We start from the raw sequence: 27,955 nt of genomic DNA on the forward strand, positions 1-27,955 counted from the left end.
CCGGCGGGCGGAACTCCCGCGCTATCGAGCCACCTGGTCTCGGTCTCGCCTCGCCTGGTCTCTACCCCTGGCATGGAGGGGGTCCCTGTGATAACGGCAGGCACCGCGGGCTCTGCCAAGGCCGAGGGAGCCGCAGCCATGCCGCCCCCGCCTCCCGTCTCCCCGCCTGCCCTTACCCCGGCGCCCGCAGCGGGTGAGGAGGGCCAGCCGCCACTGCCCGAGGCGGGGGCTCCCGGCTGCTCAGGCTCCCGGCCCCCTGAGCTGGAGCCGGAGCGCAGCCTGGGCCGCTTGAGGGGCCGCTTCGAGATCGAGGACGAGGAGTTGGAAGAGGATGAGGACCTGGAGGAGGAAGAAGAGGAGGAAGAGGAGGAAGAGATGAGCCACTTCTCGCTGAGGCTGGAGGGGGGCCGGCCGGACTCCGAGGACGAGGAGGAGGTATTGATAGCCCCTGTTTGACCACGCCGGGCCTCCTCAGTTAGGGCCGGGTTCCCCGCTCGCCGCTGAAGCCTTTGGCACTTGCACGGACCCTCAGCTCTCCTTGCGCTGCCTGCTTGTGGCGCGGACCGGCCTTCTGTCCTGGCCCGGTTCCCTGCCGACTCATATTGTAACGTTCCTGCAGTCCCTTAAGCTCTCTGGGTCCGACTCACTCATTATTGAAGCTACTGCGTGCCAGGGATGTAGGCGCCAAGGGTACCGGCCTGCTGCCCTCCAGGAGCTTACGGTCCATTTCTACAGGGTGTTGAGAGGATGGGAAACCCTTCCCCACCTAGTCAGTCTCTAATGGGGAGATTTTTTTTTTTTTAATGGGGCAGCGCATACTTCATAAAGTTAGACAATATACCTAGCCACTCAGAATTAATATTAAACACCAGTATCTGGAAAGTTTGTCCATTTTGCAATAATTCATATAGTAAGATGCCCCTCATCTGGCAATATACAGTATCTCCAAAAGAATGAGATCTTTTCGGAACATTGGTTTATATTGTGTTATTGTAACTTTGATGAGAGTGTTTGAAGGGTTGGAGGTAATGTAACATGTTTCCCTGTTGCAAAGTAAGCGACACATTGTTGATCATATAATTTGGGGATTATCGCTTAAGAATTTGAAAAGGCAAGGACTTGTACTTTAAAACTATTTCCATTGCATTTGCAGCGCCTGATAAATCTCTCTGAGCTGACCCCATACATCTTGTGTTCCATTTGCAAAGGTTACTTAATAGACGCAACTACCATTACAGAATGTCTTCATACATGTAAGCATATAGTTCATCATATTTCCAAAAAATATGTTCAAGTTTTGAAATGTCTTGAAAGTATCCTAATTTCAACATTTTTTTTCCAACAGTTTGTAAAAGCTGCATTGTAAGACACTTTTACTATAGCAACAGGTGTCCAAAATGCAACATAGTAGTACATCAGACACAGCCTCTTTACAACATAAGGTAAGAATATATAAGTAAAATTTATATTTTAGGTATACTTTTTCTGAAAGCTTGAAATTGTGTAGTTGTTAGTAAATTCTTGACCTATCTCAAAATGACGAGAAAGGGAAATACATATTCTTTAAAGAAATACATATAGAGCACTTACTGTGTACCAGGCACTGTGATATCCACTGGGAACTTTAAAAAAAAAAAAAGGCACAGATCTCTTTTCTTGAAGATTTTAATTTCATCAGTCAAGTTGATGAGGCTAGTTTAGGCTTATCCTTTTATGTGTATCTAGAATTCTATTTTTAAAACTAATACCTGAAATAACTGGCCTCTTTAGAAAAGCCTGTCTGTCATAGGTCATTGTGGCTTATTAAATTTTCAGTTCATGCTCAGTTTCCTAAGGGAAGAAAAACACTAAAGGTGACCTGCTTTCATTTGTTTAGCAAATACTATTATGTTTTTACTACCTTCATAGAAGAGTGTTTTGCAGATGATACACAGATTTTCAAAATACAGTCTCTGCCCTGAAGCTTGCATTCTTATTAAGGGAATAAGACCAGTTCACATGGAGCAATTTAGCAAATAGTTCAAGAGTCTATAATTACTTGTAATTATGACCACATACAATTACTTGAGTTTCTCTCAGATGAGAACCATGAGTGCTACCTTAAAAGTAACTCAGCTCTGAGAAAGAAGATAGTCACCCCTAAGAGAAAACAGTTACTTACAAAGAGCATCATTCACTCTGTACCAAATGCATTTTTCTGAATTCTGAGGTATTCTCCATCCTTTCCTTTTATTAGGTTGGACCGACAGTTACAAGACATAGTGTACAAATTAGTGATCAATCTAGAGGAAAGTAAGTTTATTTTATTACATAGTTGTGAATCCCAGAATCTCTCTGACTCTGCTAGTTACATTTTAAGTGTAATTTAGTCTGTGTTTTATCATTTTTTAGGAGAAAAAAAGCAAATGCATGATTTCTATAAAGAAAGAGGTCTAGAAGTACCTAAACCTGGTAAGTTTGGGTGTATACCATAATGTATTTATAGATTAAAGAATACTAACTTAGTAAAATTTACTTCCTTTGAGGTTCTTTTTGGTGATAGCTGGTTATTTTATGATCAAAGAGAGAGAAGGATTTTGAAGTTCATGATTTACTGTAATCCAATTTAATTATTTATCAGGATTAAAGAGTACAGGCTCTGGAGCTATATTGAGTGTGATCCTAGCTCTGCCACCTTACTAGGTGTATGACTTTGGCAAATTACTTCAATGTCTCAGTTTCCTCTTCTATAAAGCAGGGATAATCATAACACTTTATAAATTGTTGTAAGGATACGTTGAGTAATACAAAGCACTTAAAACAGTGCCTGGAACATAGTAACTGCTCAAATATTAGTTTTTATGATGATGGTAATGTCACAGTATGGAAGTTAGATTTGGGTTTAAATCTTCATTCTTCCACTTACTATGTGAGTGACTTTAGGCAAATTGCCTAATCTCATTAAACTGTAATCTCATTTTCTTTACAGTTAAAGTACACAAAATTGTAAATCAACTATACTCCAATAAAATTTAAAAGAAAAAAGCATTAGTACCTATGTCATGCAGTTATAATAAGGGCTAAATGAGATGGTGCATGTAAAGTGCTAAGCATGAGCCCTGAGCCCTGGCACATAGTAGTGCTTAAGGGCTACCTACAGCTATTGTTGCTATTATGCTGAGCTCTTTCTGTGGCCCTGATAAACCAGCCATACATGTCTGCCTTCCATTGTGGAGTGCTCCCCAGGCTTGTCACTAATTTCACTGGCTTTGACAGATTAACTGATATTATTTTAAAAAGGGAGAGTGAGTGCTTTGTGATCTTTTAAATAGTCAACATAGTTAAATTTCTGTAATTATTTTCCAAAGATCTCAGTTTATGATATTTATATTCTAACTTAACTTTTTTGTTTGGCTATCAAATAGCTGTTCCACAGCCAGTCCCTTCGAGCAAAGGAAGATCTAAGAAAGTCTTAGAATCAGTGTTTCGTATTCCACCTGAACTTGACATGTCTTTATTACTAGAGTTTATTGGGTGAGTAACCCTAAACCTCTACCCTAAACTTTAAAATAAAGAATTTTTTAAGTCCCAACAGTTACAAAATCATCCTGAACTAAGGTCATATCGAGTTTTTCTGATATCCTTTTAAAAAATAATTCTGAAATATTTAAGACTTAGAAAAAGGTACTAAAGGGTAGTAAAATAACCACTTGTATCTCCATCATCTGGCTTTTGAAATAAACCATGCTAATATGGCAGGAGGCACTTGGCCACCTCTTCCTGTTCATTCCCCCCTTCCCTTAGAGGTTAATAACTGTTCTCCTAAAAGTAATGATTGTCATTCCCATGCATTGTTTTTATGTGTTTGCCACATGTGTATCTATTTCTAAACAGTATGTAGAATTGTTTTTGGCCACTTAAAAACTTTAAATGGTATCATACCATGTTTTCTAACTTGCTTTTCTCACTCAGCATTGTATGATTCATCCATGCTAAAATGTATAACTAGTTCACTCATTTTCACCATTTCCTGGTATTCCCTTAAAATAAATATACCATAATTTATCTTTTCTTGTACTGTGGAACACTTTGTTTCCAATTTTTTTGCTATTATAAACACTGTTGCTTTAAGCATTTTTTACGTATCTCCTTATATATATATATATATGAGATATTTCTCTAAGAGTGTAGATTTGCTGTGTCTTGGGATATGTTCGTCTTCAGCTTTACTTGGTTTTGCCAAATTATTTTCCAAAGTAGTTGGATATCTCCCTAAGTAATAAAAATTGCTTCATTCAAACACTGTAGCATATGGTGTACTCCATTATCCTGCAGTATTGTTAGGCCGACTGTCATCATAGAGTTGGCCTGTATCAAACTGTAGTTTTCAAAATAATTCCATAGTTTGCAGGATAAACTAAAATGCCTTTCTTGGAAGATCTAGATCTTCCATTTTATGTCACTGATGACTATTTGACTTCCCAGTCACTTCCTCCTTATAACTCTAGGTTGCCTGTATTATTTATTTAGTATCTAGCTTGTATTATGTTGTATTTATCTCTTTATGTATTCATCCTGTGTTCTCAACTGATATTAAGGATCCCTGAGAGGTGAGAAACCTTTCTTATGCCTCCACAGAGCCCATGTAGTAGTGGTTGATGATAATGAAATAAAGATCTCTTTAGAAGAATGAGAAGAAATCATGTAATACCAGACTTTAAACCAGCAATTTCTGTTATTAAAGAATGTGTTCCAACCTAAATGTCCAAAAGGGAACTGGTAAAATAATGGTATATAGCAATGAACATGTGCTAGTAATGCATGTGCTAATATGGAGCTATTGCCAAAATTCACTTTCTCAAGTGAAAAAAGCAAGATGTGGAAGAGAATATATAGCATGTACTCTTTATGTTTTTTTTTTAAAAGCGGGTGGTGGGCATATATACATATATATATATTTTTTCCCCACAGGCACAGACCATTCCTGAAAGGACATATAAGAAAATGTTGATAGCAGTTGCTTCTAGAAAAGGGCACTGGAGTGTATGAGTATAGAATTGGAAAAAGTCTTACTTTTCATTGTATTTGACTTTTTACCATGTAACTTGATTTTTAATAAGTCTAGTTAATTAAAATTTGAAAATTGAAAGGAATTTATATTTCTAAAAAAAATATTTTCGGGAAATGTAACCTTTTCCACTAACGCACAGTTGGAACTGACAGTTTTTTTATACCTTTTTTGAAAAGTGGCAGTAATGCAAAGATGGCAAATATGTGACAGGTGTGCTACATTACCTCTGTCTGTCCAAAGGAGAAATCAATACTTAATCATGGCAGGCTTTCCTAATGAGTGAGACTTGAGTACTGTCTGTGGTCAAAGCAGTCATTACCACTTACTGGAGTTGTTACATTGTTAACACATTCCCTGCTGTAGAAAAAAAGAGCCCTCACTTGGAATAAGAAGATCTATATAAGTCCTAGCTCCTTTGTTATATAGCTTTGTGAAATTGAGCTAGTCGCTTTCTGTTTATTCATAAGATGTTTATTAAGGTCCTGCTGTGTACCAGCACAGCACTCTGCTAGCTGCTGGGAATGTAATTGGAATAAGTCAGCCATGGCCCTTGCCCTCATGGAACTTATATTTTTAACTTCTCAGAGCTTCAGCTTCCCTATCTGTAAAACAAGAGAATTGAACCTTATATGTTGATGATTATGATGAGTAGTCTGTCTACATCATAAAATAGTCTTTTATCTGTTTTCAAATGGTTATGGGGAAGAAAGCTTCCAATGTGGCAAAGAGTCCTTTTGAAAAAGTTGCCAGTCCTCAGAGTTAAATCCCCACATGTTTACTACATTGAAAAGCTTGGCGTTACCACTGAAGTCAGGCTACTGAGGGTAACCCATAGGAAGCTCTTTCATGGCAGGACAAATGGCAGGTGAGTTTTAACAAGTACAAGGGCAAATTTGGTCCAGCTGGTGACCCTGCTTGAATTGGATTAGCAAAAATCCTGAGGTAGGTTCAGCCCGTGGAAGTGATTTTTCAACCACTGGAATGAATATGAGATTCCCCGCTCCCCTAAATTTGGTATGCATGTTTTGTGATCTTAAGATAGTCTTGTACAGTACTTCTCCTTTTTGTTCTTCAGTTTCTATGTGTAAAGTAGAAGATTATAAAAAGAAATAACCTTAGGCAGTATAGTGTATATAGAAAGAGCATAGACTTTGAAGAGTGTAACTCAAGGTATGTAACCCCTAGGATGTAGCTTAACTTCTCTGATCATCAGTTTCCATATTTCTAAATTGGGGATTATAATACCAACTCACAGGATTGTTATAAGAATCAACATACGGTATTCCTAACATGTCTAAACTATTATCAGTATATGAATATTGAAATAATGCAGGGTCATTCAGAAATAAAGGTTAAAGTAGTCTGTGGTGCTGTAACGTGTACAACATCGGCCTAGTAAAGAAAATGGACTCACATGAAATAAGTGTATGAGAGAAGATATGGCAAAAATTTAATGCAATCTTAAACTCAGTGGTGTTTAGTAAACCAGGGAGGTGCTATCCCACTGTATGCTATGTTATCCAACTGGGGTGTTATGTTCAGCTCTAGGCACTACATTTTAAGAGAGATGTTAGTAAATTGCGGTGTAATCAGAATAGTAAAAGGTGTGAAAACCATGTCATGTGTAGTAGCAGAAAGATTGAATCTAATTCACAAGAGTACCAAAAGGCAAAACTAGGACCAATAGGTATAAGTTACAGGGAGAAACATATTTGATTCAGTGCAAGCAAGCAATATCTAACAAAGTTGCCCACAAATGGAATGAACCAACTTGTAAGTGAAGAAGCTATCTCTTTAGGTATTCAAGCAGAAGCCAGATGCCCATAAATCATGGATTCTATAGAGATAATTCTTATAATGAAAAAGATATTTTATTTATTTATTTATTTTGGCTGCGCAGCTTGCAGGATCTTAGTTCCCCAACCAGGGATCGACTTGCGTCCTTGGCAGTGAAAGCACGGAGTCCTAACCACTGGACCACCAGGGAATTCCCGAGGATATTTTATTTTGTAACTTTTAAGATATTATAATCTTAGATTTACATCTATATATAATGTGTATACATAAATTATGTTTTATGTTTGTCAATGTAACATTCTATAAATAGATATTTATACTATCTATATTGTATATTAATATATTTCTCTATATTTGTATTATAAGAATACTCTAGGTGATGCAATCGTGATATTGCCTATTCTTCACAACATGATAGGGAGGAAAGAATGTGAGCTTTGGGAATTCCCTGGCGGTCCAGTGGTTAGGACTCAACTCTTTCACTGCCCTGGCCCAGGTTCAATCTCTGGTCAGGGGAACTAAGATCCAGTGCAGCATGGCCGAAAAAAACAAAGAATGTGGGCTTTGATATGTACACCCGCGTTTGAAACCCAGCTTTATTACTTACTAGCTGTGTGACCTTAAGCAAGTTATTCCGCCTCTCTGAGCTTAATTTTCCTTATCTGTAGAATGGTGATTCTAATGCCTGACTTAAAGGGTTACTGTGAGAACTGAATGAAAAACATGCATGATATATGAAGACCTAATATAATGCCTGGTGCATAGTAGATGGTCAAAAAAAGTTTGTTCCTTGTCTCCTCATGATATAAAAGTAATGGATTTAATCAAGAAATCTCTTTGTACTTTTAGGGGAAAAGCAAACTGAGCAAATCATGCTCAGGTGATTATGTTACAAGTAAAACAACAGGAAATGTAGCAGCTTTCTTGTAAGGACTCTATCTTGTAAACGTTGCTATCAAGAAAAAAACACATTAATTATGACAGAAAAAAAAGAAGTTTTACTTTAAGCTAGAAAATGTTAGAGTGCTACATGTGGGGGAAATATAAATATTAAGAGTATACTTTTAACTCCTGGAAGTAAATATACAAAGCAATGTAAAATACTGTATAAAACTGCCTTTGCCTTACCACTAGGTGGCAGATATGACAATTAACTACATTTGTTTATTTCATAAAGGGTTAGGTGACCGTGTTTTAAAATTAAGTTGATGTTCCTCAAATATGTGTATTTATGTTATTTTTCTGTGTTATATAATTAAACATACAGTTCAAAACTGATTAACTTTGCTTTCGTTTTTCAGTGCTAATGAAGGCACGGGACATTTTAAGGTATTTTATTTTTCATTTACTTTACAAGAGTACCCTGTAGCACACAAATTTAAGATTAGCAATCACATGGAGACGGCCTTCAATTACAGTCTATAAAATTTGTTCTATAAATAAAACTTGCTGAAATATGAAGTACATTCAGTAATGCTCTCTTATAATAGGTTTATGAGAAAAGAGTTATTAAGTAGGGATTTGTTATTAATTCAGAACAGTGGTCTAAGGAAAAAATAAGTGAGTAATTTTTAAAACTGAAACCAAATGCTGTGTTAATTCGGTGATTAAAAAAATGTTTCAAAGCATTTTTTGCATATTTGGCATTTAGAGTTAAATATGAGCTTAAAATTTCATTTGCATGTAACATCTTTGGTTGAAGTTAGCCTGCCCCAACTTGTTACTTCAATCATTTACTGAAACTTTAAAGGTAAGAATGAACTCTTTTGTAACATGCTTAAGCTCAGAGTTGTCTTAAAGGCTTCAGTATCACAGGTGCCGTTGTATACAGTGTTGCTCCTATAGTATGAGTCACTCAGGAAAAGGTGACTTTTTTAAAAGGGGTAAATCAGGCCTATAGTTACTTGGGATTATAAATATATAAGGAAATAGTTGACTTTGATCTGCTTAGATTTTCAGTGACTTTGTCAAAGTCTATACTAAAATATGGGTGAGGTTTCCCTGGTGGCGCAGTGGTTAAGAATCCGCCTGCCAATGCAGGGGACACAGGTTCGAGCCCTGGTCTGGGAAGATCCCATATGCCGTGGAGCAACTAAGCCCATGTGCCACAACTACTGAGCCTGCATTCTAGAGCCCGTGAGCCACAACTACTGAAGCCCACGCGCCTAGAGCCCATGCTCCGCAACAAGAGAAGCCACCGCAAGGAGAAGCCCGCACACTGCAACCAAGAGTAGCCCCCGCTAGCCGCAACTAGAGAAAGCCCGTGCACAGCAGTGAAGACCCAGTGCAGCCAAAAAAATAAATACATAAAATAAATAAGTTCAAAAAAATAAATAAATGAAAATAAATTTTAAAAAAAAGAACACCTAATAAAAAATTTAAAATAAAATATGGGTGAATTATACCTGGTTGGGCATAGTGTTTTGTTTTGTGACTATAATGGCTTAGAGGACATGAATTGAAGCATAGGAATAAATGAGTACTTTTCTGGATGAAGTATATTATAGGTTTTTCCCAGAGATCATTGTGATGGAGGGAATGCAGTGTTAGGTTTGGTAACTTTTTACCTCTTCTAAGTTGTAAAATACCAAACTTATGGTGATTAACTTTAGGAAGTCCTTTCATAGTGTGCTGGGTGGGAAAGTAGCATATAAGTTTCTATATGGGACAAGTATAGAGTCATATGCTCCTAGAGTTCACTGAAGACACCTGTCCAGTGACCTGTAGTAGCCAGACAAGCCAACAGAGTATAAAAATCTCATGAAGAAAGAACTAAAATTAAAATATTAGCCTATTGCTTCCATGAAAGCACATATGCGCTTAGAATATTTATGTAGTTCTGATCCTCATACATCAAAAAAATATGACACTACCACCTATGAAGTGTTCTTGCCAAAAGAAATGTGAAGCTGATCATACCCCTAGATTACTAATTGACAGGAAATCCAGGGGACACAGGAACTTTTTAAATTACTCTGTAAGAATATATAATAAGCCAAATCTAGACAGTGGAAAACTGCAGGACAAACAGTTCTGTTTCTTCAGCAAATAAAAGGGAAAGACGTAAAGAGGGAACATGTAGATAGAACATACTGATTAAAAGAGACTCAAGGGACATCAGTGTATGGCGTTTATTTGGATTGGATTTGAAAATAAACTAAGAAATTTATGAGATGATAGTCCCAAATTGTAAGTAACCCAAATGTCCATCAACTGATGAATGGGTACACCAAATATGATATATCCATACAATGGAATAGTATTTGGCAATAAAAAGGAATGAAATATTGATACATGCTACAACCTGTATGAACCTTGAAGACATGTTAAGTGAAAGAATCCAGGCACCCAAAGACCATGTTATATGATGCCATTTATATGAAATGTCCAATATTGGCAAAAGCATAGAGAAAGGAAGTAGATTAGTGGTTGCCAGAGGCTTGGGGGAGAGGGGAAATTGGGAGTGATTACTAATTGGTAAGATTTTCTTTTTGGGTGATGAAAATGTTCTGAAATTAGATAATGGTGATAGTTGCACAACTTTATAGATGTACTAAAAACCATTGAGTTGTATACTTTAAAATGGTGAATTTAATTATATGTGAATTATATCTCAATAGATCTGTTAAATTTTAAAAAACAAGCCAAGATCCAATAGAAACTTCGAATAGAAGCATTATTTGTAGTATATTTAGTGTATACATTTGAGAGTACAAAAATATATCTGATAAAAATAATATATGCATAAATTAGAATTTTAGCTTGAGTCCATCACTGGTTATTATATTTTGTGTGTGAAATCTTTGTTTTATTTTTATTCTCTCTGTAATAACAACCCTAAAAATAATAAAATCATTTTCTACTAGGTAAGAAAATTGAGATGGTGAAATTTGTACATTTACTGTCTATTTTCTGATATCAAGGAATTTTAAAGTATGATAGTGGTATTATGTTCTTAAAAAGAGTTCTTATTTTTTAGAGATACATACTGAAGTATTTACAAATGAAATGATGTGTCTGGGGTCTGCTTCAAAACAAAACTGGGGAATGGGGGCCAGGAAGCAGTTGGAGTAGAAAATGGGTGGGGTATATTTAAAACAAGATTGGCTTTGAGTTGATAAAGCTAGGTTTATAGAAGTTTATTATACTGTTCTTATAGTTTTGAGGCATTAAGTTTTCAGTGTTAACTAATGATACTAATGTTAATTTGCAGGCTTATGTCTATAAGAGGTAATGAATATATTGTTTTAGAAACAAATGATCGTATTTCTGCGTATTTTGACTATTTTTACTTTGCTAAAACAGTCATTTTTTATATTTTCTTAGCTAACACATGGGCAATCTTAACATTTTTCTTTTAATTCTGTATTTATAAGGGAGTTCTAGCTTTTGATATTATAGCTCAGTATTCTTTACTACTTAAAAAGATGTTTTTATAGCTTGTCTTTTATTTATTGTTCAAATAAATATGTCTGACTAGGATGATGCCTAGTTAAACTATTCACCATGTACACTTATGGCATGAAAATCATAAAGTCTGTTTGCTACCTTTAATTTAAAAGTGTTTCGCCAAGTAGTAATATAGTTCAGAAAATTTTTTCTTTAACTTTTAATTATGAAAATGTTTTAATACACTGAAGAGTAGACAGAATAGAACCTCCGTGCATCCATTACACAGCTTTGCCAATTAACTAATGACCAATGTAATTTCTTTTATACCTCCATCCACTTCCCTCCTTTCTTTTTTTTTTTGGCCTTGCCACACAGCTTGTGGGATCTCACTTCCCCGCCAGGGACTGAACCCGGGCCACAGCAGTGAAAGCACCAAATCCTAACTACTAGGCCACCAGGGAATTCCCACACATCCCTTCTTTCTTTCTTTTTTTTTTTTTAATTTATTTTTATTTATTTAGTTTTGGCTGTGGTGGGTCTTCTTTGCTGCGTGTGGGCTTTCTCTCTAGTTGTGGCAAGCAGGGGCTACTCTTCATTGCGGTGCACATTGAGGTTTCTTCTCTTGTTGCAGAGCATGGGCTCTAGGTGCATGGGCTTCAGTAGTTGTGGCTCGCGGGCTCTAGAGTGCAGGCTCAGTAGTTGTGGTGCATGGGCTTATTTGCTTCCTGGCATGTGGGACCTTCCCAGACCAGGGTTCGAACCCGTGTCCCCTGCATTGGCATGAATTCTTTTTTTTTTTAATTTATTTATTTTTTATTTTTATTTTTGGCTGCATTGGGTCCTCGTTGCTGTGCACGGGCTTTCTCTGGTTGCGGCGAGCGGGGGCTACTCTTTGGGCGCGGGCTTCAGTAGTTGTGGCGCGCAGCCTCAGTAGTTGTGGCACGCGAGCTCTAGAATGCAGGCTCAGTAGTTGTGGCGCACGGGCTTAGTTGCTCTATGGCATGTGGGATCTTCCTGGGCCAGGGCTCGAACCCGTGTCCCCTGCATTGGCAGGCGGATTCTTAACCACTGTGCCACCAGGGAAGTCCCTTCTTTCTAATATTGTTCTGAAAGAAATCCCTGGCATTTTGCCATTTCATCTGTAAAGTGTTTCAGTACTCTTAAAAGATGTCTCTTTTTTTAATGACCATGTAGCATACCAAAAAAAAGTAACAAAATGTCAGTGTTGAGAAAGATAAAAATAAAGTGACAGACCTATTCTAGATTAAAGGAGATTACAGAAACATGACAACAAAATGCAGTGTGTAATCCTTCATTAGATTCTGGATTGAAATAAGAACAACTTGTAAAGGACATTATTAGGACAACTGGAGAAATTTGAATTTTGACCCATTTAGATAATTATATTGTATTACTGTTATAAATTTCCTGATAATTATATTGTAGTTATAGAGGAGAGCCCCTTTATTCTGAGATGATAACTGCTGGTATATTTAGGGGTTAAATATCTCAATGTCTGCAAGTAACTTAAATAATAAATGTACACGTATATACACACATATTACATACATTGGAAGAGATGAAGCAAATATAGCAATATGTTAATCATTTGTAAAGTAGGTGAAGGCTATCTGGATCTTCATTTACTAGTGTAACTTCTTTGTAAGTTTGTGATTTTTCAAAAGGTTGAAGGTGGCGAATAAAAAGAAAATAAGTTTCTTACCAAATATCTAGTCAGTGTACAAGTTTTTATCTCAATCGTAGTGGGTGTTTTGTTTTGTTTTGTTTTGTTTTTTTAACATTGTAAATCAGGATCCAAATAATGTTCACACATTGTAATTGGTTGATAGGTTTTTAAATCTGTAAGTTTTCTGTTTCTTTTTTCTTGCAATTCATTGTTGACAAAGCTGGGTCATTTGTGCTATAGTTTCCTACAGATTGGGTTTTGATGTTTCATCTCTGTGCTATGATTTAACACGTTCTTCTGTCTTTCCCGTAAACTAGTAGTTAAGTCTGAGTGTTAATCAGACAGGTTTGATTTGAGGGAACCAAGAATACTTCATAGGTGGTGGTGTTTTTGTACATCTGGAGGCACATTAATGTCTGGTTGTTTGTGTCTTTGTGTTGTTAGCAAAAATTGGTACTCAATGTCTAAGCCCATTACCTGAATAGGGTTTGGGAAATGATTCTGTCATTCCTCCTCCTTTCATTAAAATACTTCAATAATGAGGAACTTCTATTTGATTAGCCAGTGGTACCATTCATATAGGAAAGAAAGAATAAATGCTGATTCTTTCCCTTGACTTACAAGGTTCAAAATAATGAGTTGGTTCATTAACATGCTCCAGTCATAATCAATTAGGTATTTTTGTTTTTGTTTTTACTTTAATATGAACTCATGCATTTAAATATATTTGTGGTTTAAACCCATTTTAATTATTATCTTTATTGATGTCCAAATTGTCTTATCATAGATAATCATGGTCTATAACAGCTTCCTTGCTATCTGATATGACAAGATGTTCCATGCTCAACTCATACATCTCTTGCCCCAGACACAGAATCTGTCATTTCTCCAAGGTGTCTTTTGGTGGTATTTCAAATTCACCATCTGGTTGCTAGGGATTTACCCTGCGACTGGGTTGGTAACTATTTTCAGTTGACAGAGGTAGGGATATTTTCAAGGTAAAATGAGTTGTTACCATCTTTTTAAAAGATATTGGGTTGGCTAAAAAGTTCACTTGGAAAAACACGACCAAACTTTTTGGCCGACCCAATATTTTTAGTGGTATGCATTTTCTATAGTCAGAAAATAACTGAATGTCTCTTAAATCTCCCTATAGATTCTACCTTATTGTTTCAACTTTCTTCTCAAATTGACCTTTTGTGTTATAGATGGTGGGGAAGATTGCTGTGCTTAATTTCAAAGCAGTAAAATTCTTCTGTGGAATTTTTCTTTCCTGTTTATATGCAGATGGTAGGAGGCTATTAGATGCAGCAGGAAAAAAAAATGAGTTGACCATTTAGGTGAGAACCTGCTTTGTAGCCTTAAGAAAAAAAAAAAAGGCAAAAAACAAAAGCAAATTGTTAAAAAAGCTGGATCTGAATTATATCGGAAAAAAATTCTGTTAACTTGTGAGCCTAGGGTATGAAGACTAAGGTTAACCACGTGAGAACCCAACTTTGAAAGCCAAGGCCAATGTTTTTCTTTCAGATACTGGCAGATCTCATAATTCTGTTCTGGGTGGTCTAAAAAGTACAGTATTGATAAGTTTAGCTAAGTTGGATTAATCTTAATAAACACTTGGGGGTGAAGTGCTTACCAAGAACTATAAATGATGAATATTGAATTGTCCTCTGTTGGTATACCTGAAGCCTACTATTGAAATGGTAAGCCCCAGAAATTGACCTTCAGAAATGCACTGGTTGCCAGGCAGGCATCTAGCTAGATTACCCAGAATAGCAGCTTCTCAAGGCACATGATGGGATTCTCATGCTAATCAGGCAGTGCCACCTACAATGCGGTACCTTCATCAAGACTTCACCTGGAGCACTGCTGTATCTGCTCCTTAGTGAGAAAGACTGCCTTAGATTTTCAAGATGATTCTTAAACCTGCGTTAAAAGAACACAAGCCTTTGCCATTTTTGTCTAGATTATGTCAGTATCCATGATGACAACTAGGTTCTCTAATTAGATTCCTTTACATAAAGAACAGAATAAATCAATACACTAGTAATAACTAAGTACTTACTATGTGCCAGGAATTAATAGTTATTTACATATATTAGCACACTTTCCTTATGATAATTCTATGAGGTAGGTGCTATTAGTATCTCTATTTTAACAATACAAATGGGGAAACGGAGACACAGAAGCGTTTAGCAACTTGTCCAAAGACTTGCAGCTAGAAAATGGTAGAACCAGGGTTTAAACCCAGGCAGTCTGTCTCTGGAATATCTGCACTTAACATGCTATCTGCTGCACTGTGGTAATAAGGGATAGATCTATTGTTAGGAAAGTTCTTAAGAAACCAAATTACAGATAAGAGAGCTGAGTGCTGTTACATGGAAGAAATGTATGCCTAACCTGCCTGGGTCCTCTTGGTAGCAATTCTGGGCTCCCTCTCTGCTAGTGCTAGAAAAACATTGTTCACGTTTTCCTAAAAGGTACCCTTTTAGTTCTTATTACCCCAGCTTTTCATTTTTATTAATAGTAGTATCCTTAAAATTGCCTCAGAGAGAGAGTGGCTAGGTAAGCATTAGTTTCTACTTTAAAAGCCTATGGTCAGGGCTTCCCTGGTGGCGCAGTAGTTGAGAGTCCGCCTGCTGATGCAGGAGACACGGGTTCGTGCCCCGGTCCGGGAAGATCCCACGTGCCGTGGAGCAGCTGGGCCCGTGAGCCATGGCCGCTGAGCCTGCGCGTCCGGAGCCTGTGTTCCACAATGGGAGAGGCCACAATAGTGAGAGGCCCGCGTACTGCAAAAAAAAAAAAAAAAAAAAAACCTATGGTCTCTCTACCTATCACCTTAGACCATTGGATCAGATTCCAGCCATATAAGTCTAGATGTTATTTATTTTTTTTGCAGTATGCGGGCCTCTCACTATTGTGGCCTCTCCCGTTGCGGAACACAGGTTCCTCAGGCTGCGCAGGACGCGCAGGCTCAGCGGCCATGGCTCACAGGCCCAGCTGCTCCACGGCACGTGGGATCTTCCCGGACCGGGGCACGAACCCATGTCCCCTGCATCGGCAGGCGGACTCTCAACCACTGCGCCACCAGGGAAGCCCCGTTAATCTTTTTATTTTCCACTTTTAAAAGAAAATTTCAGACTCATACAAAGGTAAACAGAATAGTAAAATGAATGCCCATGTATACATCACTTAACTTCAATAATTATAAAATCATGGCCCATCTCAATTCATCTATACCTTTAACACTTCTCTTATATAATCTTGAAGCAAATCCCACACTATGTATCATTTTATCAGTAAATAATTGTTTGTTTCTAAAAGATAAGGACATTTTATAAAAACATAATAATGATACTATAATTTTTATTTATTTTTATAACTTGTATCTGAACGTGTAAAGCAGCTTTTTAAATATTTATTTATTTATCTATTATTTATTTTGGCTGCGCTGGGTCTTAGTTGCAGCATGTGGGATCTTCGTTGTGGCATGTGGAATCTTTTTTTTTTTTTTTTAATATTTATTTATTTATTTGGTTACACCGGGTCTTAGTTGCAGCACGTGGGCTCCTTAGTTGTGGCGTTAGAACTCTTAGTTGCAGCATGCATATGGGATCCAGTTCCCTGACCAGGGACTGAACCTGGGCCCCCTGCATTGAGAACATGGAGTCTTATCTACTATGCCACCAGGGAAGTCCCACATGGGATCTTTAGTTGCAGCATGCAAACTCTTAGTAGCGGAGTGCATATGGGATCTAGTTCCCCGACCAGGGATCTAACCCAGGCCCCCTGCATTGGGAGTGCAGAGTCTTACCCACTGGACCACCAGGGTAGTCCCCAGTACTATCATTTTTAAATTTTACAGTAATTCCTTAAATATCCACATGCTATTTAATTTTCCTAGATTGTCTTATGAAAATTGTTTTAAAGATTTTTAAAAATCAGGATCCAAATAAGATCCATATATTGTAATTGGTTGATATATCACTTATTTATAGGCCTTGTATCTTTTTTAGTCTAGCGGTTCCTCCTCAGCCTTGGTTGTTTTTTTTTTTTCCCTGAAGTTTTCTTGTTGAAGAAACCAGGTTGTTTTAGACATTGAATCTTGGGTATTCGCTGTCAATAAATTTTACTCTAAGTTTTATTCTTGATGAGTTAGTAAAACAAATCAGTAAGCCTTTCTATTAAAAAAAATTGTTGACATACTTTTTGGAGAGGTGAAGCTAAGCAGAAATTCTTTTTTTCTTGTTTGATAGATAAATTAACTCAAATTTCATAGTGATTTTTCTTTCATAAATCTATTGAATTTGCTATAAAATGTGCTTTAAGGTTTATGCATTTTATGTATATTTAATCTGAAATTGGTTTGTTTGTTTACTTTTGTAGCCATTGGAAAAGAAGTTTGTCCGAGTTTCAGGAGAAGCAACTATTGGACATGTAGAAAAATTCCTCAGAAGAAAAATGGGTCTTGATCCAGCTTGTCAGGTAGAGTATATGTGTGTAAAAAGACAGGAAGTTGGGAGATTACCTTTAACATATTGAAGAAAGAACCGTCTCTAGGATTTCATGCAGTGGCTTTTATTTTATGACATTGTAGATATTGTAAATGTTAATTGACTATTGGTACACAGTGATCCCCACCCCCAAATTTAATCACATTTGACTTGCTGCCATTGGTGACCATCTGTGGGTGTCAGAGAAAAGCTGAGGGTGTGAGAACGATTAAAGAGCTTCTAGAGCTTCAGCTCCAGCTCTTTTCTTTTTGATAGTAGAGCACAAGTTTACTTTTCCATCCATTCACTTCTCTTCAGAGGACATCCTTGGATTTATCAGTGTTTAGCTCAAGACACCTAGAAAAGTGAAACAGCTGTCTGATATAGACTCTGTTAGTCTCCTAAGGATTGAAAAAGATCTCTCATTCTAGCTATATAATTCTTTCTTGTTGTAAGATGGAAATCTCAAACCTCATGTATTGTTGCATATAAAGTGTAAGTAAACTCGTAGTTTAATAATGTGGGCCAGTGAAAATGCACGTTTATATAGCTCTGCTTTTTCATTAGTCAAATTTAAAAGGGGTTTTTGTTATTCTCCATCATGTGTAAAATTTTACAGAATAATTTTTATCTAAAATGTCTATTTGCTGTAGATCTGAAATTTTGCTAATGTTTTTAGTATCAATATCTGCTGGTACTAAATATATATTAAATTTAATTAAATGTGATTTCTCTTACTGACTTTGACATAATGCTAGCTGTATCTCATGGCAACTGAAAATTGGAAATGACTTATCTATCACCTTGTAGCCAAAGCATACTTGAGGTTATTCTTAGCCTTTTGGTTAGAAATAGATAGCTGTTTAGGGACTCCTGAACAAAGAATTGTGAGTAATCCCATAATAGTCTATTATTTCTAAAAGCAGAAATCAGAAGACTTGCACCTGATTATATAGAATAAGAAGTGGCACCCAAGAGGGCTTTCTTTAGGATATAGATTACTTCCTCTGTGGCTAGATATTGATCAGAGCCACTTATAAGTTTCACACTGGTATTTTAAGAAATTTGGTTGCCAAAGCTCTAAATTGGTTTTATTGTGTAAAAATGTGGGCTTATTTTTTCCTCATATCACAGAATTCAAGGCTTTTAACATTCTGAAATAAAATGATGTAAAATTTGTTTCAGTCTTTAATTTTGTCTCTCAGCTCTTCGCTCTTTAGGTAAATATTTTTTTCTAATTCAGGTACTATATACCTGGTAACATTCATAAATTACTATTTCACCAAAATTTTAAAATAGTGGAACAGAGAATTATCAAATATTCAGACCCATTTGTGACTAAAATTGTTTAAGCCTTCTAAATCCAAGAGAGAGTAAACAAGAGTTACTTCTAATATGAACAAAACATTGAGCTAGTTAACCATTAAACAAAATAAAATTCTTGGTCAACCCAGTCACTTGAGCCTTCTGTGCTGACCTTCCTTAAAACCATTTAGTCCCAAATAGAAAATGTATTCTTTGTTTACAGATATGTGACCTTCATAAATGGTTATTTACTAGCAGGAATGAATGTTACTAGGGGACTATTAAATGATAAAATACCTTTAAAAGTATTATTTATTTGTGGCAGATAAAAATAAAAATAGAAGACAGTTCTGAAAGATTAAAAAAATGTAGACATGTGTTCTTAAGAGATTTAAGTTAATTCAAATCAGAAATCAATAATTAGTAGGGCTTCCCTGATGGCGCAGTTGTTGAGAGTCCACCTGCTGATGCAGGGGACATGGGTTCGTGCCCCGGTCTGGGAAGATCCCACATGCCGCGGCTAGGCCCATGAGCCATGGCTGCTTGAGCCTGCGCATCTGGAGCCTGTGCTCCGCAACAGGAGAGGCCACAACAGTGAGAGGCCCACATACAGGAAAAAAAAAAAAAAAATTATCTGAGTAGATTTCTTTCACATAAGAGAGCCCAGTGCCTCTGGATCACCATGGTTGATTTAGTGGTGTTTTGAATTTATTGCTGTCTTATTGTATCTTGTTTTTTAATAACTCTTGTGTTCCTTTATACATTATTTGATCTTCAGACCTTATTTTGCTTTTTTGAAATGATTACCACATTGATCACTAAATATTCTCTATATAAAAGATGTGGTAGTAGATTTTGTTGTTAATCCTACCAAAATTAATTCCATCTTAAAAGATAGGTGCCTTTTTTTTTTTTTAAATAAATTTATTTATTTGGCTGAGTTGGTCCTTCGTTGCTTCGCGGGCTTTCTCTAGTTGATGCGAGCAGGGGCTGCTTTTTGTTGCAGTGCACTGGCTTTCTCATTGCGGTGGCTTCTCATTGCAGAGCACAGGCTCTAGGCGTGCGGGCCTCAGTAGTTGAGGCTCACGGGCTCTAGGGCGCAGGCTCAGTAGTTGTGGCGCACGAGCTTAGTTGCTCCGTGGCTTGTGGGATCTTCCCAGAGCAAGGCTTGAACCCGTGTCCCCTGCATTGGCAGGCGGATTCTTAACCTCTGCACCACCAGGGGGGCCCAGGTTCCTTTTTTTATTATTTATTTAGTATATGACCTTAACCCTATCATTGAATTGTTTCCAAATCATTTTTCAGAGACTCTAACATGTCATATGGTGTATCCCTACCGTTCATTTACTATCTATTGGTACTAAATTGAGCATCTATGTGCTTGATCTCCAGTACAAAGATGAGACAGAAAATGCCACCAGGTGACTCCGAGTTGTGTGGGAAAGATATAAAACTAAACAACTGAATGACAATAGGATATGATGAGTGCCACAAGAGCACAGAGTGAATGATTTAACTCTGGAGGGGTCAAAGAAAGGATTTGAAGAATGGATTTTTTTTTTTTTTTTTAGCCAGACAAAGAAAAAAAAGAACGTTCTATCAAAGAAAAGTATGTATGAACAAGGAGGAATGAGTGTGGCACTGGCTCAATCAGTGAAAAATCCTGTCTTGAAAGTTTTAGTGTGATCTTGCTTTTAAAAAGATAAGGGTTTTTCTTCCCTTAAGACTATCTTCACATTACAGTTTCTGCTCTGAGATTCAGAAATATCGTAGTTATTCTTCCTAACTAAGACTTAATACTCCAAAGGGTAGAAAGATTATGCAGAAAAGAGTTAACAAAGCAGACCTGAGGCTGCTGCCTTTAGAAGGGCTGGCTTACAAGGTTGGCCCTTGCCTAGCTTCTAGGAAGTTGGCTTGTAAAAAGTTCCCTGTGCTAATATGAAAAGTTACCTAACTATTAAGGGTGTTTCCCTGTACCTAGACTGTACAAACAATGGGTCTATGATGAATACCTGCTTTACTTCTGGGAGTCTGGAATTTGGTAGTTGCTAGGCAGATAATGCCAACATGACCATCCCTCAATAAAAACCCTAAACTCTGAACCTCAAATGGGCTTCCCTGGGCAGAAACACTGCACAAATTGGCTGCATTTCCACTGCTAGAGAAAAGAGTGTGTGGGTGTTATCTCCTCTTGGACTGGGAGGGAAGAGCATAGGAAGCTTGTGCGTGGATTTCTCCAGACTCTACCTACATCTTTTTACCTTACTGATGATCTGACTGTGTATCCTTGCTGTGTTGCTGTAATTACTCATAGCTGTGATCATGCTGAGTCCTGTGAGTCCTTCTAGCACATTATCAAATATGTGGGTCATGTTTGTGGCACCCTCAGAGATGTGATTCTGTTTGAATGAACTAATTTATGAAGTATTTACAGTCAAGTAACTTAAAAATCAGCATGTAAAATGAGAAGTAGTTTAAATGTTTATCAGGAGGTATATAGTTTATGATATATTCATAAAATGGAACACTATGCAGCTATTAAACACAGAGCTAACTATGCATTCCAAAAGATTCCATAGTATATTAAGTTTTTGTTGTTTGTGTGTGTCTGTGTGTGTTTTAAGAATATGTAGAACAAAATATGTGACATGATCCCATTTCTAGAAAAACAAAACCAAAATCCCCACATGCACACATTGCACCTAGGAGCATATGCATCAGACTGTTAGTAAATGGCTAACCTCTGGGGGTTAAGATTAAGTTGAAAAGAAAATTGTAGTAACCACATCATAAATATATACCATGCGGCGAAGCCCACTAAGAGTGGTGGTCTCTGGATTGTTGGATACTTAATAAAAACATAATGTTAGTTTCCAAGTTCTTTAATTTTTCGTGGACCTAGTTCTGTGCATGAGATCTGCTATTATTCCTTTCAAGTCCTTTTGCAAACAAGTATTGCTTTGCCAACTTTGAAACTGGTAAGCATAAAACAAAAGTTGTTACTAATCGGAGGTTACTTATTGTGAGATACCACAGGGCTTGACTAACTGACCTATGGACCAAATCTAACCTGCCATCTTTTTATGAATTATGTTTTATTGGAACAGCCATACTATGGCTGCTTTCATGCTACAGTGACAGAATTGAGCACATGTGACAGTGATCCTGAGTCCCACAAGCCTAAAATGTTTATTATCTAGCTCTTTGTAGAAAGTTGGCCAACCCCTGACATGCACTTATCTGTGGAGAAAGATAGACCTGGGGACAGACCTGGGTTCCGATCTGAACTTTGCTACTTACTAGCTTTGTGACCTTAGGAAAGTTTAATGTCTTTACTTCTTAGCGTCCTATCTGTAAAATGGGAATTACAATACCTAGCTCACAGGAATGTGAAAATGAGATGAGATAACATATGTCAAATATATAGTGTAACAAATGCTGTGCATAGAGGCTACTCAGTTAAATGCAACTACTTTTACTATTCTTACCCAACCATGCTGAAGGTTTTAGGGAAACTAACATGTTGGCAGTGCATAGGATTTTTAGAGTAAACAGAATTTGAAGGTCGGAAATCTGGTTAGGAGACAGTTTCAGTGGTTTAAGCCTAAGAGCAGCAGTTGAAAGAATGATATGAACTTAAAAGGCATGGTGAAGAAGGAAGCAACAGGACTTGGTAACTGCATGTGAGAAGAAAGGAAAAGGAGAAATAGGAGTTAGAGCTGATATTTTTGTTTGGAGCAAGGAGAAATTTCATGCTGTAAGCTAAATAGGGACATTAGGAGGGGGAGCCTGTTAAGTGATATGTATTAATAAGATGTTGAGGACCTGTTCCCATTTTAAGGCATTGGGAAAGGAGTACTCAGTGAAAGATAATATAGGGATTTGCATTTCTGTTTCTAGCAAGTGAGTATACTGGAATCATATTACTATATAATATATAACTGTACAACCATATCGTTCTTTCTAGAGCATTCTATATAAAAGTAGATTTATCTTAGAGCTTTGACCTTACTAAAAGGGCTGAAAAGACCTTGTTAAGATTGTTCCATCTGTAAAACAGTTCCCTTATTGTGTACTTTATGTCAGTCGTAGACTTTCCACTGTTGGAAAATGAGATATTCCTCGTTAAGAAAATTATTCAAATAACTAAAGATTGCCTTTTTAAGCATTATAAGCCCTTTTAATCATTGTGTCATGAAACTTTTTAAAATAATAGACTTTTCTGTGCCTTCTTGTGCTGAACATATCAAATATGATTTAACTTGTTCTCAGAGATTCAAGGAAATCATTTTGAATGTCTGTAGTGTTCTTTGTCCTGCTATGTCCTCTAATGCTCCTTCCATTTTACTTTATTTGTAAAAAGTTTCTAAAATCTTTCTTGAGAGTGTTTAATCAGTCTAAAATAGCAAAGTCTAGTCTAAAAATAATTATGTTGGTCTTCCTCATTTTGTCATATGGTTTTCTGAAGCAGGAAAGCAAACTTATACTCTTATTTGCCTGTAGGTAGATATCATCTGTGGTGATCACTTGTTAGAGCGGTACCAAACTCTAAGGGAAATTCGACGTGCAATAGGTGATGCAGCAATGCAGGTAGGTCTTAGACTTTACCATATTTATGCCTAATGGACAAGTTATTTAATGAAAGAAAAATGTTTCATGTTATCAATAAAGTTCTAATAAATATTCTATAATTTTCTTGAAATTATCTGGACTGTAAATAATAAAGCTAATGTTTATTGAATGCTTGCTGTGTGTCAGGCATGCTTCTAAATGATTTGTATCGATTAGCTCTCTTATTCCTCATAGTTTTATGAGGTAGGTATTCTTTTTTTCCCAATTTTAAAGATAAGGAAACCAAGGTACGGAGAGGACATGTAACTTACCACAGTGAGTGAGTGAGTGAGCCAGGGCTCAAACCCCAGGCAGTTTGATTCTAGAGGCCTTTTTTTCTTTTTTCTCTGTCCAGTATTGCAGTAGAGCTTTGAAGACTACTGGGCAAATGTATCTGCAAGGACATTTCTTTAAGAAAAATTTGTAGAGACTCATTAGGCTATAGAGATTCACATACCATTCCTTGCTCAATTGGTAAGAAGCCATGGTAGCCGTTATGATGTTTTAATTAGCCTATAATGTGAGTGGGAATATAATATGAAATCTGGTCAGGATACATGAAAAGCAAGATAAGACAATTTTAATGAAGAGAAAGATCCAGTTTCTCTTGGAACTTTACCCTCTAATTCTAAAATCCGTTGGTGGATCATATAGATGAGGAAACTGGTGTAGAGAGATTAAGTAACTTGTCCAAGGTCACTTGGCTAGTTAGTGGTAGAATCAAGGTTCACCTATTAAAAAAGTTGACCTTAAAGCTTAGAATCTTAACAAAAGGGTAACTGAATACTTATTTGGGTGATTATTTGATTATTCTTACATGTTTTTAGAAATATAGCACCATACCAATTGTCTACATTTTGGTAACAAATAATTCAAAAGATTCTTCATAAAATACAAAAGCAAAATTGTTTCTTGGCTAAGTAAAGCATACTTAGAGATATAAACAAAACATTTCTTAAAATTTTTATAAGGTCAAACTTCAGAAATCTTAGAAAATGATTCTTTTTTTTTTTTTTTAATATATTTATTTATTTATTTTTGGCTGCATTGCGTCTTTGTTGCTGCACACAGGCTTTCCCTAGTTGCAGCGAGCGAGGACTACTCTTCGTTACCGTGCGTGGGCTTCTTGTTGCAGAGCATGGGCTCTAGGCGCTCAGGCTTCAGTAGTTGTGGCACGTGGGCTCAGTATTTGTGGCTCATGGGCTCTAGAGTGCAGGCTCAGTAGTTGTGGCGCACGGGCTCAGTTGCTCCGCAGCATGTGGGATCTTCCCGGACCAGGGCTCAAACCCGCATCCCCTGCATTGGCAGGCGGATTCTTAACCACTGCGCCACCAGGGAAGTCCCGATTGTCTTTTTAAAAGTTAAGCTTGATTAGAGATGTAAGAATCTAGGAGTAAAATCGCAAAGTCAGTGGAGTGGGTAGAAAATATGACTTCAATTTAAAAAATATTTACGGAGCACTATTCTAGACATGGGGAGATTCAGAGATGAGCAAGTCCCAGAACTTAAATAACCTGAAATATAATTAATTAAAGTCCTCATTGATAACAATGTGTCATGTAATCTCAGGACCTCTTAGCTAAATGAATAACATATCTCTGCAGTGGGAGAGCTAGGAGGTAGCAAGCGAGGGAGAGAATGGTAGGAGCTGAGATCTGAGCAGTTGGAATAAAACCATGCAGGACTTTATAGGCCATAGTATGAACTTTGGATTTTAATTGAGTGAAGTGGGAAACTACTGATTGGAGAGATTTGAGCCAAGGACAGAAGAGACATAATCTGATTTACCTTTTAGGAGATTCACTCTGGTTGGATAGTTTAAGAAGACCATGAATGGAGACATCTAAATATAAAATATAAATAATATTTATATATTTCTATATATTTCTATGGAATATAAACATAATAGACATAGATTTAAATTTGAATTATAAGGAATTATCTCATTTCATAAAATGCGATTTTATACATGTATTGAAGTTTTGAGATTTTGAAACAGCTTGTAATAGTGAAATATAACTATATGCAAAAAAATTGACATTATGTAAAATGTAATTTGTATTCATGTAAAAATGTTAATAGAATCCTTCTGTGTGTGTTAGAATACAAATTCCTTTACTTTGATTAGACTAGTTAGTCTAGAACAGGTCTGATGGTCTGTGGGCCAAACATGGTATAGGACTGTACTTTATTTGGCTTATTCTAATTTTTGAGTTTAAATTCCTTTAGCTAAGCATCTGCTCTCTGGTTTACCACTGGTCTCAACATACCCTATTTGACTACATACATGACTCACATATTCATTTATGTTACTTTTCTGGCCTTTGTGGGCATTTGAATTGGTGAACCCCTTTCTAGAATTCTGGTGAGTTTTCACCGAAGTTGCCAGTAACAGTAGCCAGATTGCAGTGAGTTGAATAGTGAATGAGAAATGAGGAAGTGGAGCTATGAAAAAGCTTAATAAAGAAGGAAGAGAGAGCGATAGCTAGCGAAGGGTTGGAAATGCAAGGCGTGCATGCCACCACTCCCTCTATATGTTGCTCAAAGTAGGCCCATTGCCCATGGCATACTTCCCCAGTGAGCCTTCCTTTTAAGCTAGTTTTCCAGTTCATAGTAGATTAGAAATAACACCTTAAAAAGCACACTTTTAAGCAGCCTTGGTGAGAGCACAAAGAATTAAGACCTGATATCAAGAGAGGAGACATAAAAAGACTCAGAAACAAAGCATCTGGAGTCATTTACTGTCAGGTTATGTTTCCCACGACCCCAGAGGACATCACTGTGTTACAGCACAGTGTAGTTACTGTTCATAATGATGACTCTGGATATCAAAGAAAGGGTAAATTGTATTGAACAGACTTCAAGGAGGAAGTAAAATGTATGATACATTAAATGGGTAAGAGTTCCAAAATTTTCTCACTTGTTTTAGTTGTAAGCTGCATTTATGTAAGAAATAAATGTTTTATTTTCTTAGCAGATCCATGATACTTTATGATAATTGAGTCTTTTTTAGAGAAGTCCAGTGCTTGGGTGATATATTAAGTAATCTGTGCAGAATGAAATGTGTATCTTTTAGTTCTTTTTGAAGAACTGTTTTGCCATAAACAACCGTGACTAACTGTGGATACCTGGTAGTTTCAGAATTTTCTTCTGAGAGTCATTAAAAAGGCACATTAACAGGGAGTGTTTAGTAATGAAGTGAGTGAACAAGCAAGTTTATTTATCTTGGACCCTTTATTCTCTTTAAATCAAAGAATTTCACATTAGTGTTGGTTTATGAAAAATAAACTATCTTTGACTTGATCATTTACATAACTGATTTTTAAATAACTGCAGAACACTTTTTTTCTTTTCAGGATGGTCTGCTGGTCCTTCATTATGGACTTGTGGTTTCTCCTTTGAAAATTACTTGAAGATTCTAAGGGTATTATGAGGAGGGAAACAAAATACGGAGACTTCCGCAGGATTGCATCTCACCAAAGATTTCCACGAAATGTGTAATTGCTATCACTTTGTGCTGTTCGAGACATAACTTACCTATTTTGAGCACCAAGAATCATAGGACTTATAATTACAACTTGGTATTATAGAATGCATCTGTTTTACTAGAGATACTATATATAAAAAGCATCCACAGCTCAGGGGGAAATTTTTAAAGCAATGAATTTTTATGATTTCAAATACTTTGACATTGATTTTGTTTCCTAATCTTTGAGGTAAATCAGTTACTGTTTTTGTTTTTGTCTTCATTGAGCCATACCCCTTTCAAGTTGGTGGTTAGGATTCTGCTCTCTGAAATGGCATCAGTTGGTCAGTCATCCTTTTGGAAAAGAAGTGTGCTTTTGAACTGAAGATTTAAAGCCAGTCTTTGTTAAATTACAGAACGTACCTCTTAGACAAAGACCAAAACTATGGGCCACTTTTGTATGTTGCCATCTTATTTCGAACTTGTAACTTTTTTTTTTTCAACCGGCAACACTACTAAAGAGATATTATTTACTTCTAAAAGGGATGGATTATAATTTTTCTGTGTGAAGAGACTGTCTCCTGTAGGGTTTACGGCCTGTACCATAAGCGTTCAGTGTAATAAAGACTCCTTTATCATACCTTACAACAAGGGGTGCCTCTTTGCAACAGTATTTTTATTTTTTGAATGTTAGTCTGATTAACATTCATTTTGAGTACGTAATGTGATTGTCAATACCTTGTAATGGCACTGCTTTTGAAAGTAATTTAAAAATTTGAGTGAATTTGAGAAGTTTACAGAATACTTGTTCATTGTTTCCTCAGTAAGTCAGTTTAATGTTCATTTTCACATTACTTTGTCACTGGGATAAAGAATACGGGTGTTTGAGAGCTCACTCACTTGCATGCAAATAGTTCAGTTTTAAAGACTATTTTGCCTAAAATTATCATTGTGATGCTTTCTAAAAGAAATATTTTGTAGACCTTATTTCACTGCAAAATTTCCAAGTCTGCATAAAAACAATTACAATTGGAGAAAGATTGGCAATGTTTTATAAAGAATTTGTGAATTGTGTATAAATCTCTTCTAACATTTAATACAATTTTTTAAATAAAAATTTATTTTAACCTATTTTGAAACATTTGTGTTTATTG

General features: G+C 36.6%; 1 protein-coding gene across 1 annotated transcript; it reads left to right on the forward strand.

The window, feature by feature from the left end:
* Positions 1-27,854, forward strand: PCGF6 (polycomb group ring finger 6). The gene is made up of 10 exons (XM_060104739.1): positions 1-435; positions 1,154-1,253; positions 1,346-1,442; positions 2,237-2,292; positions 2,392-2,451; positions 3,405-3,513; positions 8,149-8,176; positions 17,313-17,411; positions 23,228-23,314; positions 26,692-27,854. Exons 1-10 carry the CDS (start codon positions 73-75, stop codon positions 26,746-26,748), a joined length of 1,056 nt encoding a protein of 351 aa, XP_059960722.1. The 5' UTR covers positions 1-72; the 3' UTR covers positions 26,749-27,854.
* The last annotated feature ends 101 nt before the right edge of the window (positions 27,855-27,955 follow it).

The sequence above is a fragment of the Mesoplodon densirostris genome, chromosome 1 (assembly GCF_025265405.1).
Source record: "Mesoplodon densirostris isolate mMesDen1 chromosome 1, mMesDen1 primary haplotype, whole genome shotgun sequence".
Taxonomy (NCBI): domain Eukaryota; kingdom Metazoa; phylum Chordata; class Mammalia; order Artiodactyla; family Ziphiidae; genus Mesoplodon; species Mesoplodon densirostris.

What these genes read in the sequence shown, in the direction of transcription:
- PCGF6 (XM_060104739.1), top strand. Translation starts at nt 73, where the DNA reads ATGGAGGGGGTCCCTGTGATAACGGCAGGCACCGCGGGCTCTGCCAAG. An exon ending in ACTCCGAGGACGAGGAGGAG is followed by an intron (nt 436 to 1,153) that starts GTATTGATAGCC and finishes TTGCATTTGCAG; the next exon opens with CGCCTGATAAATCTCTCTGA. An exon ending in TCTAGAAGTACCTAAACCTG is followed by an intron (nt 2,452 to 3,404) that starts GTAAGTTTGGGT and finishes GCTATCAAATAG; the next exon opens with CTGTTCCACAGCCAGTCCCT.